This window comes from Mytilus trossulus, chromosome 7 (assembly GCF_036588685.1).
Source record: "Mytilus trossulus isolate FHL-02 chromosome 7, PNRI_Mtr1.1.1.hap1, whole genome shotgun sequence".
In the NCBI taxonomy this organism is placed as follows: domain Eukaryota; kingdom Metazoa; phylum Mollusca; class Bivalvia; order Mytilida; family Mytilidae; genus Mytilus; species Mytilus trossulus.
The window spans coordinates 66236825-66250576 of NC_086379.1; the positions used below are offsets into that span (position 1 = coordinate 66236825).

Genomic DNA, 13752 nt, shown 5'->3' on the forward strand with positions numbered 1-13752 from the left:
TTTCTTATGATTTCAATGCAACACATATTTTCTAAATTTTATTGAGGAAAATTGACAAACATCTCGGTCAATATTATATCAAAACTTTTTAATTTTAATCTAAAGCAAAGAGAAATCAAATTTTTGGGGCAATGAACGTAAAGAAATAAGAAAATTCAATTGGAGTGGTCAATATCTTGTATTATTTTTTTTTATTTTTCATTGAAAATTTTAGACTTATTAGCACTTTAACAAGAAATATTTGATTATTTTTAGTTATATTTACTTAGATACAGTGTTACAATGTTGTAAATTTAATAAAAGTTTAGTGACATGGGTTAATGTTAGATAATGGAATTTGTTTTAGATTAGTGTTGGTCAGTTGGTAACAATGATAAGATATGGTAGTTATTGACCTTTGATATTGACTAACTTTGCTTCCTAGTTATTGTGAAGAAGGCTTGTTGACTTAAGACGTTGAGCGGTCATGTATAAAAGCACCATTGAACAAAGACCGTACAAATACCAGCCTTTGTTGTCATTATATACCTTGTCTAACTGGTGATTGATTGTTATAAGACCTTTAGTACTGGCAGCGATTTTATCGACAAATGGATTTTACCAAACTTGAATATTGTTGATTCCCATAACGGTACAAAAACATAAAACAAATCGTAGAGATATGTTTTTAAAGCAAAATGTTTAACTGATACAGAAAGTTTGTTAGGAATTTGTTTGTATTCCTGTTTCTTACTCAATGTTTTAAAGTCTGCCAATTGAAATCTTGAAATTTGATAAGTCCTAGTGAAAAATGTACCTATAAATGCTTAAAGTAGTAGCATAGTAATCTGGTGTCTGAGTCAGGGGAAGAGCTGTGAAAGGGAGGGTCAACAATCTTTATAAATTTCTGATATTTTGCATGGTGATTCTTGTGTATGTTTGTTTATGCCTAGATTTAATTTATCTAATCTGTGGTTAAAGGGGGATATCACTCTAAACAACCTTGATTTTGTTGATCTTCAAATGCATAATCATTTTTTGAAGAAACAAATTAAAAAAAAATCATGGACATTCCCTGATACTTTGCTAAATAAATACAAAATTGTAGAGGGTCAGAAAGTTTATATGACTGAACTAATTGATTCAATGTTTTGAATTTCTATTACCTATTGTAAATAATGTCATTGTAACTTTAGTATTTACTTTATTCAAGTTTAAATAAGTTTAAACAAACAAAATGTTACTTGAGAGCTATGTTTCCTGTTACACAACTTATTGCTAAGCATATATAGACCAGGATGTCACTTAATTTTAAAAATTTAAATTTACTTTATGAATGTTTTATTCCATTAGAAACATACTTTGCATGTTGTTTGATCATTAGATATTTAGGGAGACAAACATAGCAGATATATTATTTAATATCAATTTTTTTTTAAAGCAGCCCTTTGTTCAGGTTGTAAAGTCTTTTTGACACATTCCCCATTTCCATTCTTAATTTTATTAAAATCTTTGACTTTGGCAAACAGTCATACTCTGAGGCTCCTTTCACATTAAATCCTAGGATGTCATACTGGCATTACAATACTGTTAATATATATAACAATGAATTTTCTCCGATAGTGTACTCTTTTCTTTTGGTAAAAACACTCTATTGTAAAAATTCCCTAATGTGGTTTTTTGTAGGGTTTGATACTCAACAGAATAAACACACGTTGAGTATGAAAATTTACCCTTCTACTGTTTTAATTACCTAGTTCATTAATAGGGAGAAGAAAAGGAGTTTGTAGCTAATATTTCTGTAATACTACAGTAACTTTTTATAAAGCTGTACAATATATCTATAACCTTACCAATGAACTTGCAGTTGACAGTTGAATAAGGAAAATGTCATTGATTAAGTACATATATAATGAAGGTGTCTTCCTCGAATGCCAACATTTTATGTGTGACCTATTCCTTGAATGCCAACAAAAATATTTCAATGGATGTTTATATAATAACAATAGGTGTTTTTAGAACTATCTAAATGTTTTTAAAAGTATAAAATAATTAATGAGCTTGATAAAATTGCAACATTTTATTACTTTTTGATAAGAAAAATGGTAGATTTTAAGGTTAAAATTATGAATTTTAAAGAAATAAATATATTAAAACGTTTTTACAATTCCTTGCTTTCTATTAAGAAAAAAGATAACTTGGGAATGGAAGTGTTTATTTACATAAGACTTTTCAGATTTTTTATCAAAGAAATTTGCATACAGATATATTTAAAAAAAAAAAAGAATATTAAAGATTTATCATCAATATATCTGAACAATTGCAAACTGAACAAAATAAAACATAGTTATCTAACATGAGAATCAAAATTTCAAGAAATTCCATCAAGTAATATTAGAGAAATTACAGCACACAAAACTATATAAATGTTGAAAAAAAACCGTGAAGTCCAAAGAGAATTTGAACAAACTGGATTTCATGACAATATGCACATGTTGACTTTGTTGAATTTTAAGATGATCCATATTTATTTTTAAGTACAACTGAATGCAGTAACAGCAACACATGATTTTCGAAAACTTGAAAAACATGAACTTGTTTTAGCTACCTGTATTTACCTATCTGTTTAATTAGTATGATTGTTTTGATAAGCATTTATTTTTGTTGTGATAACTACTTGCACTTATTCCTTGAACGCCAACATAATTTTACAGGTAAATTGTCGGTAGATCAAAGGATGTTGGCATTCAAGGAATAAACCATAATGAAGAAGTCAAAAAAGCAGTTTATTTTTTAATTAAATAAAAATTTCTAGACTTTGCTATAAACATACAGAAAAAAGTTATTGTAATCTTATACTTATTTATTTACTGCTATAAATTTAACAAATTACTAAAGATCTGAAATATTTCATTATATTTTTTTTTTTCATCCGCAAGTGGTCCTTTTTCAAATTGAATGTTGTTGAGTACAAATAGAAAAAGGGCATATATATCAAATGAACACATTCTGCGTTATAGATCATTATACATCGAGTAGGTTGGTTTTAAAATGTCCCACAATTTTAATAAAAGAATAAATTAATTGTTGACGATGTCATCCGTTTTGTTGCTATACAGTAACACTACCTATTATGAGCATTTTATTGTCAGATTTTTTGTTGATTTGATTTTTTTTGAGACAACGAATGTATTTTATATTAGTAACATCCTTCTATTTATTGAGAATCTGATTTAAATGTGCATTATAGTTGTAAATTATGGTGTCTTTTTGTGGTTAGACCACATGTGACATGATTACACTTGTTTCTTCAAATACCTTACATCACATTAAAGGGTATCTTAGATATTTTACTGTTCTTGTTGAAATAAATACCATATAATATATATATATAATTCATTGGCATGTTAAAGATACATTCTTAGGCATTTATGTCATTTAATTAGGTAACTGCATCAGTTTATTTTTTAAACTGATCCATGTCACCTTCATTGTTGCAACATTGTATTTTTATACCCTTTTTCATTCCTAGGCACTTTTCTACAGAATATTTTTTTATCCATATGACTGTCTATTTTGCCAAATGCTTGTAAAATTCAACCAATCTCAAATTAATTTTTAAATCTGATTTTGTTTCACAAGAAAATATTTTCTTTGTAAGAAAGAAATTATTTTCCTCAAATTTTTGGGTGTAATTTTGTACCGAATTTTGGTACATGTAAAGGTCACTGCTTTTCTCAATTAAGCATTTGTATAAACCTGTAAAGGATAACAAAACAATAAGCATTTTCTGAGTGAGCAGTGACCAAGCTTGAACTTTGTAAATGTCCTTGATCATGTCAAGACACACAGTAATCTGTCACATTAGCTCATTGTCATGGCTTTAAATATGCAGTCAGTCTGGTGGAAATATCATCCAGTCATTTCTTATGGCTTAAGTCATTTAGTCAATTTCACTCCACAAGGAGAAAATGAATACCTGCAGATTTTACCTTGAAAGATATCTTAATTGTCCATAAACACTTTGTAACATCTTATAAGGTATTGAAAAAAAATCTTAATTGCAAATTGAAAACTATCCACCTTACAAAAGAACTAAAAGAAACTGCCAAATGCCCCCCCCCCCTTTTTAGGAGGGATTTTGTCTGATATTTTACTATTATTATATTTATTTATTTCCATTTTCAGACGTGGTTTTCGCCAAGATGATGGTACATCAGCTTTTGTGAAGTCATCAGAGACATCTAATGCACAATTCTTGCCAGCAGAATATTTACGTACAGTCAATGAAGCACTCACAAGGTAATACATACTCATGTTTAGACTTTCTATATATAGTCACATTGAGACACATACTAATTGTGAAGAGTATTATATAAGTCAGTTAGCTAGTTTTTGGACAAAAAGTTGCGTTTAAAGTTTATTTATAACCCCTAACCTTGCATGTAACAACTTGTCTTCTTGGTACCTTCACTAGGTTAAAATTATGTTCTAGTTTTATAATCACCTTGAAATACATGTCCAGTTCTGTCATAATAATATTTATTGCTGTCATATAAACTATAAAAATATAAAATTAGAAAGATTCTATTTTGCATACTATCATTTGAAGCTGATATTTAACATAAGGGTAACAACCATATGTTTCCAGCAAATATTTGCAGGTGTATAAAATTTAATGGTCTTTTTAAGACTATAAATATAGAGCATCATAAAATGAAGGACAATTAATTGTGTGTTTTATTGGATTTCTTGTGAAGTAGGGACAGCCATTGCTCCATCTATTTAATCCTCCTCAATACACCTTGTGATTGTTAAAATTTCAGTTTTCTCTGCAATAAAAGTAATATTTATTGTTGTATTTTATTTACACTTGATCATAGATGTGTATGGTAGTTACACTCCATTACGTATGGTAATATAGTGGTTTACATGATTGTACAGGTGAAGTTGATGTAACTGTTTGAGCAAAATAAAATATTTGGCATGTAAAAGTATAAATTTAGTTTTTGTATCCAACAGTAAACATGACTGTCATTATTTGGTAAGGTGACCTTTAATTGTCTCTATCCATGTTTTTTTAACCCTAGTGGACAGTTGTCTCTTTAAAGATAGTAGTTTCTGTTCAGTGTCCAATAGTTGTTACTTGGTTGTCTAGTAAATGAAGTTGTTTCTGCTCAGTTTCCAATATGTGTCAACAGGTTAACAAGTAACAGAAGTTGTTTTGTTTCTGCTCTGTATGCAACAGTTGTTACATGGTTGGCTATAAAAATGCAGATGTTTCTGCTCAGTATCTAATAGTTGTTCATGTTAGCTAGTAAATGTCAATAGTTGTTTCTGCTCAGTATTATATAATAAGTGTTACCTGGTTGGCTAGTAAATTTAGTTTGTGCTAAGTAGCTAATAATTGTTACCTGGTTGGCTAGGAAATGTAGTTTCTGCTAAGTATTCAATAGTTGTAACCTGGTTGGCTAGTAACTAAAGTTTCTGCTAAGTATTCAATAGTTGTCACCTGGTTGGCTAGTAAATGTAGATTCTGCTCAGTATCCAACAGTTGTCACCTGATTGACTAGTATATACAGTTTCTGCTCAGTATCCAACAGTTGTTACCTGGTTGACTAGTATATGCAGTTTCTGTTCAGTATCCAACAGTTGTTACCTGGTTGACTAGTAAATGCAGTTTCTGCTCAGTATCCAACAGTTTTCACCTGGTTGGCTAGTAAATGCAGTTTCTGCTCAGTATCCAACAGTTGTCACCTGGTTGACTAGTATATGCAGTTTCTGCTCAGTATCCAACAGTTGTCACCTGGTTGACTAGTAAATGCAGTTTCTGCTCAGTATCCAACAGTTTTCACCTGATTGACTAGTAAATGCAGTTTCTGCTCAGTATCCAACAGTTGTCACCTGGTTGGCTAGTATAGGTAGTTTCTGCTCAGTATCAAAAAGTTGTCACCTGGTTGGCTAATAAATGCAGTTTCTGCTCAGTATTCAATAATTGTCACCTGGTTGACTAGTAAATGCAGTTTCTGCTCAGTATCCAATTATTTTCCCCATGGTTGACTAGTAAATGCAGTTTCTGCTCAGTATCCAATAGTTGTTACCTGGTTGGCTTGTAACTAAAGTTGTTTCTGCTCAGTATCTAATAGTTGTCACCTGGTTGGCTAGTAAATGCAGTTTCTGCTCAGTATCCAATAGTTGTCACCTGGTTGACTAGTATATGCAGTTTCTGCTCAGTATCCAACAGTTGTCACCTGGTTGACTAGTAAATGCAGTTTCTGCTCAGTATCCAATAGTTGTGTACCTGGTTGACTAGTAAATGCAGTTTCTGTTCAGTATCCAACAGTTGTTACCTGGTTGACTAGTAAATGCAGTTTCTGCTCAGTATCCAACAGTTTTCACCTGGTTGGCTAGTAAATGCAGTTTCTGCTCAGTATCCAACAGTTGTCACCTGGTTGACTAGTATATGCAGTTTCTGCTCAGTATCCAACAGTTGTCACCTGGTTGACTAGTAAATGCAGTTTCTGCTCAGTATCCAACAGTTTTCACCTGATTGACTAGTAAATGCAGTTTCTGCTCAGTATCCAACAGTTGTCACCTGGTTGACTAGTAAATGCAGTTTCTGCTCAGTATCCAATAGTTGTCACCTGGTTGACTAGTAAATGCAGTTTCTGCTCAGTATCCAATAGTTGTTACCTGGTTGGCTTGTAACTAAAGTTGTTTCTGCTCAGTATCTAATAGTTGTCACCTGGTTGGCTAGTAAATGCAGTTTCTGCTCAGTATTCAACAGTTGTCACCTGGTTGACTAGTAAATGCAGTTTCTGCTCAGTATTCAATAATTGTCACCTGGTTGACTAGTAAATGCAGTTTCTGCTCAGTATCCAATTATTTTCCCCATGGTTGACTAGTAAATGCAGTTTCTGCTCAGTATCCAATAGTTGTTACCTGGTTGGCTTGTAACTAAAGTTGTTTCTGCTCAGTATCTAATAGTTGTCACCTGGTTGGCTAGTAAATGCAGTTTCTGCTCAGTATCCAATAGTTGTCACCTGGTTGACTAGTATATGCAGTTTCTGCTCAGTATCCAACAGTTGTCACCTGGTTGACTAGTAAATGCAGTTTCTGCTCAGTATCCAATAGTTGTGTACCTGGTTGACTAGTAAATGCAGTTTCTGTTCAGTATCCAACAGTTGTTACCTGGTTGACTAGTAAATGCAGTTTCTGCTCAGTATCCAACAGTTTTCACCTGGTTGGCTAGTAAATGCAGTTTCTGCTCAGTATCCAACAGTTGTCACCTGGTTGACTAGTATATGCAGTTTCTGCTCAGTATCCAACAGTTGTCACCTGGTTGACTAGTAAATGCAGTTTCTGCTCAGTATCCAACAGTTTTCACCTGATTGACTAGTAAATGCAGTTTCTGCTCAGTATCCAACAGTTGTCACCTGGTTGACTAGTATATGCAGTTTCTGCTCAGTATCCAACAGTTGTCACCTGGTTGACTAGTAAATGCAGTTTCTGCTCAGTATCCAACAGTTTTCACCTGATTGACTAGTAAATGCAGTTTCTGCTCAGTATCCAACAGTTGTCACCTGGTTGACTAGTAAATGCAGTTTCTGCTCAGTATCCAACAGTTTTCACCTGATTGACTAGTAAATGCAGTTTCTGCTCAGTATCCAACAGTTGTCACCTGGTTGACTAGTATATGCAGTTTCTGCTCAGTATCCAACAGTTGTCACCTGGTTGACTAGTAAATGCAGTTTCTGCTCAGTATCCAACAGTTTTCACCTGATTGACTAGTAAATGCAGTTTCTGCTCAGTATCCAACAGTTGTCACCTGGTTGACTAGTAAATGCAGTTTCTGCTCAGTATCCAATAGTTGTCACCTGGTTGACTAGTAAATGCAGTTTCTGCTCAGTATCCAATAGTTGTTACCTGGTTGGCTTGTAACTAAAGTTGTTTCTGCTCAGTATCTAATAGTTGTCACCTGGTTGGCTAGTAAATGCAGTTTCTGCTCAGTATTCAACAGTTGTCACCTGGTTGACTAGTAAATGCAGTTTCTGCTCAGTAGCCAATGGGCTAATATTAATGTAACTTGGTTGACTATAAATCAGAGTAATCTGTCATTTAAGTCTTTACTATAAGTACACTAAAAACAATTGATTGGATAACTGTTAGTGTTATATTTATTTTGGCCAACAAATATTAAAAGTTAGATTACCCAGATTATGTAAGATTCCAAAATATTTTTTATTAAGGATTTCCACTTGCTCTTTGTATTCCATGACAAAATTTCTCTTTTATAGCTGTCTGACTTTTTAACCTTATTTGAATTCCTTTTAATGATGACTGCTGGTTGTGAGTGAAGAGAAATAATAACAATGGTTTTTATGTACTATTTAAAGATGGATTGGTAGTGCCAACATACACGCCCTGTAGAAACACTTAGTTTTATTTATCTATAAAAATCATATTTGACTTATGATGGCTTTCTTGGTTAATCCTATCACAAATTCTCCCATTGGAATGTAAAAATATGAAAGTTTACTGCATTGAAATGGGTGAAATGATTATATCTACAAAACCTAAGTAGAAATATAATACCTTATCGGAAGCTAATAGATTTTAACTTAGAATGAAAGAATTATGCATAAAGAAGACATTAACTAGCTGATTCTCTGTGACTACAACTCATTTGACGGGAATTAGCATTGTACATGATACCTTATCCATCCGAGCGCAAGTTATAGAACAAGAAAATAATTGAACAAAATCTTTCACATGGCTGCATCAATAAGAAATAGATTTATATAAACCAGAATAAATATTCTTCATTTTTCAGTCAGTTGAATGATAACTACATTTCTATTCCTCCTTTGCAATAGTATAGAATTTTAAGGTTAAAATTGCTTTTTCATGACGTTTAAGAAGTTTTTCATCAAATGAGAATTTTTTTAAATATATATTTCATCGTCACTTTTTTCATTGATGTGTCTTTTCAGTTATATCTGGTCTGTACTATATGAAGCAATACTGATATTTACATCAAAGAAAATAATAAGCCAAATTTATATATAATCAATCACAAACCATTAGGATGCTTATGAAACTTTACTTTTTTTTCAAAAAATTGTAAATTATTTACTTCAAAAATGGGGTAGATGAACATTAACAGTACAAACTCAAAAAAATGAAAAGTACACATAAATCAAAGGTTAAACCTGATTGCCTGTCAAAATCTGTTAATACCAGTTAAGAAGGTTACATAAAAATCCAATAATAATTTTTTGGCAAGTTTTAGTATTGGATCTTATTTAGAATATGTCAGGAAGTACAGATAGTCCTATCAAACCAGCTTATAAAGGATAAAAGTTATTGATTTATTAAATAGTCTCCTAGAATTTGACCTTTTGTAACCAATTTCTTTCTAAAATAATAATCTTCAATTTTTGAATGGTTAGTAAGTTTAGGCTTATTCACCCAATCAAGGGGGAGACATGAAGACTGTACTCTTTGAATGAAAAAAATATACTCTCTTTGCATAAAATCATGAATATAAAATTTTGTCTCTCTTCCCTTGCTTTTGTAGCCGTTTTTTCAGTATGCGCCCCTTTTCCTCTTAATCCTTTCTTTGCCCCTAGTAGGTCATTTCGTTTAGTCAGACTGTCAAGAACCTTTATAGTATAGTCCCTGTTCATGATAATCATCTTTCAATATAATATTGAGAAGAGGTGTTATGATTGCCAATTAGAGGACTCTCCACCATATATCCTTCAACAATGATCAACATTCATACCACATAGAAAGCTTTTAACCCCTAGAAATTCCAAATGTAAAACAATTCAAACAAGAAAACTAAAGGCCTGATTAATGTGCATACAGAATGACCTCCCTTACACAAATAAGATCAAATAAAAAATGTAGGTTTAAATGCATTTACAAGAACTTTCATTGGAAACTGAAATACCAACAAATTTGATATACTTCCCTGAAGAAGAATTTCTGAATAACGTTTATAGTAAATATTCATTCATTAGTGTAAATATGTCTACAGTTTATAACTATATTTCTTTTTAAAACAGATTTTGGGACTTTTTCAAGGGTGTGTTATGTAATTTTTTGACTTATGATTCTAAGAATTACTTTGTATGGATGACAAAGATGTAATTAATCTCATGTGTTCACCTATGTTTATCTCTAACTTTTACAAAATCTCAGGGTCACGTTAGTTTTCATATTTTTTAGATAATTTAAACCTTAATGTACTGTTGATAATTGATGTTAAAATTTTATTTGAAGGAAAATCCTTTAGAAAATATGACATCTGAAAGGACATACTTGATAGATTTAACATTCATAAATTTTCTGTATATAATGTGATCTTCCCACAATTTTTATAAAAAAAAATTATGCTTTAAGAAAAGTCAGTATAAGTGCTTAATTTTCTGTGTCTTCTCTCTTTTTGGTCATGGTCCAATATTTTGTTCTTAAGATCTTCAACCATTGGTTTCCCTTAAATTTTGGTTAATTGCTTATTGTCTAAAATGTAAAAAGTATACTAATATTTTGCTGAATTTGTTAGCATTATTGTTTAGGAGCAAGCTGAAGCCCCCTCTTGGTGTGGGATTTTCTTGCTACCTTGAAGTTTTTGATTGTGTTCTGCTGTTTGGTTGTGATGTTGTCTGATTTATTCTGTGTTTCCATCTTCAGTATTTTAATAACTGACATTTTTGATACATAAATATATATAAATCAGATATTTATAGTATCCAACCTGATGATATGATTTAACCATATAAATTGTGACAAAATCAATTCAGTTGTCTCACAAAAATGTGAAAAACAAATAATTGTACTTGTTGTTTTGATTGTATTTTTTCTTCAGAAATCAATGCTGAAAATGTAACTCATTTATCAGGAAAATAATTTCTTCAAATTTTCGAATTAACTTAAAATTTTGATGTTAAATATATCTATAGGAATATTTTTTCTCTCTATTTGGTCAAAGTTTCTTTCCTGTTTGTAATGCCCTTTAAAATACTTGTATATTATGAGTGAAAATCCTTGTGGATTATTTTTTTTTGTCTTATCAGAACTTTTTATCGGGATAATTATGTACGAATAACAATTATTTTGACATTAAGTTGATTTCCAATGCATGCGTTACTTGAGATTTTCAATCTAGTGTCACATCAATTTAACCTTTATAATTATAGTTATGTCAAAATAAGTATTATATAGTTTATTTTAATTCAATTGATTAGGGTTTTTTTGGTATGTTCATTAATGCCTATCAGTCTGAAGGCTGTTGTGAATGATGTCCTATACATGACTTTTTATAAGTATTATAGTCGGTAAAAAGATGACCATTAGTTGAACAATACAAAGCTTTAAGGTTATTTCTCAATGCCTTTTAGTGTGTATTCTTATTTTGTATTTGATATAGTTTCTTTTCTTTCTCCATATTTGGAAGGACATAATGTAATTTTTAATCTACTGATCCATGTCATTCACTTTTGGAGGGGAAAATCTGCCACTGGACATTTTATACATAATATTAATCACAGAATGTTTTACATTGTCAATAAAGGATAAGAGCTTTTTGGGTGGTATGCTGTATGGATTTTGATCATTGTTAAAGGGTGTTTGGTGACCTACAGTTGTTCTACGTCATTTGGTTTCTGGTACAAAACAGAGTGTTATTGACAATCATATGGTCTTTGTTTTATATAGATGCTGAAATAATTAAAAAAAGAACTTGTTTCAGAATAAAATGGATGAAGTTGGTCAGACAATTAATAATAATCTATTTATATCTTTTGTTCATTACAGTTACCAAAGTCCATCAAGTAGTGGAAGGTCGTCTCCCACAGTAACAGATCATGAAACAGAGAGTACAGCATCATCAGCACAGATAGGATGGACAGGGAACACAACAGAACGTAGCAGCACAGATTCTACCTATTCTTGGGATGTAAGTAAAATATAAATTGAGAAAGGAAATGAAGAATGAGTCAAAGAGACAAAATCCTGACCAAAAAGCAGAAAAATACTGAAGGACACCAATGGGTCTTCACCACAGCGATGTGTTCTAGTTCAGTGATAATGGACATCATACTCAACTCTAAAAAATACAAACAAAGTAAAATTAAAAATCCTACAAGACTATTTGAAAAAAAGTTTCATCCTGTTTAGCCTGTGGAGAAATACGTAGGTCATGAAATCATTGCTTTTCCAAGAGGAATCCACTCTTTTTTGCCTCTTAGAAGCCACAGTTCATGAGAACACATGCAGAAACATTGCTGCTCATAGATGACAATAAGTGGTACATTTTGTACTCATATGAATATTTTCACTCTATTTAATTTTGAGAAAGAAAAATAGTTTAGTCATCAGATTCTATAAATAATAAATGTGTGTATTGCGTTGTAAGAAACAATGTTGTCTTATTAATCCAGTCCAATTGTCAATTACTATTATCATTTATCAAAACTTAGATAATATAAGAATCAAATTTCATATCGATACCTGATACAATAGACCCACAGTACTAGTTTAAATTTTGCTATATCATGATGATTTTGTCCTAATCAGGGCATCCATCTTAATTTCATCCTGTTATTGTTGTTTTAATGAATGTCATAGTATTGTTATTTGGTATGCTGCTGTCATTGATTTTATAATAATCTCTGCTTTGCAATGCAAGGGTTGCATAAAGGAATAAAAAAAAATGTTGTGCAGAAGCACTTTTGTATAACTTTGTACTGTCTGTCTGGAAATAAAAACTTATTATAAGCAGCTTATTATACCCTTGTTTAAAAAAGTGTGGGTATAGTGTTTTACATCTGTCTGTCCGTCCCATGAATATTTTTATCACATTTTTCTCAAGAAGTAGGTACATCATAAGGATTTCTGAAATTTTGTTTCAGGGTTAATATAAGTCAAGTATACTGTTTGATGCATTTTCAGATTCATCACTCAACAACTTCCTGGGCAAACAGGGGTATCATCAGTGAGCAGTAGCTTACAGTTTCACTTGTTTTATTTGACTTTTCCACTGTAGAAGTAAGGCTGGTATTGGTTGCCATCCATCTGCAGACTCTTGATTACAACCTTTTAAATTTTGATCTAGTTGACAAATCTTAATATTTTGACAGATAATTTGCAAAAGAATATGAACTGTATTTTATTGGTTTTAGCAAAAACTGTCTTAAAAAAAGTCCCCAAAATATGCTATATAATAATATTTTCACTTGTTAAAATTTTATTTTTCATTAGAGTTTGCTGTATAGTTGATCCCACACATAAAACCATTTAAAAATCTATCATCTAACTACATGTATTGTATTTTTTATAGGAATTTGATAAGCAAGCTGCAAAACAGGTGCAATCATTCTTTGAGCAAATAGACTCAGTTCTATTTGAACAAAACACAGACGGTCCAACATATATTAAAAAAGAATGTCAAGAATGGCAGTTTCAGTTTCCGCATTTAAGGTTTGTGTGAATATATGATCAGTATCTTATTTTAAAATCCTGTATAATAATATATATTGAAATTTATTGTGAATGAATATAATTATTTAGGGTAGCAGGTCAAAATTTGGTCAGGTGAGACAAACTTTCAATTTTTGGGACTAGATGACCTACAGAAGAACTATATTTAGAAAATTCAATGAGAAAACAAAAGAAAAATAAAACTTCGTTTTAAAAGGATTTGTTTTAATTTTCCTAGCAAACAACACCAATATGATATTGTCAATTTTAACTTGACTTTGTTCA

General features: G+C 31.2%; 1 protein-coding gene across 6 annotated transcripts in view; it reads left to right on the forward strand.

The window, feature by feature from the left end:
• Positions 1–13752, forward strand: part of LOC134725614 (protein FAM149B1-like) — a 71960-nt gene that overhangs the window by 36746 nt on the left and 21462 nt on the right. For all 6 annotated transcript variants that reach the window (XM_063589571.1, XM_063589569.1, XM_063589570.1 and 3 more), the window contains exons 2-4: positions 4168–4281; positions 11803–11944; positions 13328–13467. In XM_063589571.1, the coding sequence (XP_063445641.1) occupies positions 4168–4281; positions 11803–11944; positions 13328–13467 (396 nt within the window). The remainder of the gene's footprint in view (positions 1–4167; positions 4282–11802; positions 11945–13327; positions 13468–13752) is intronic.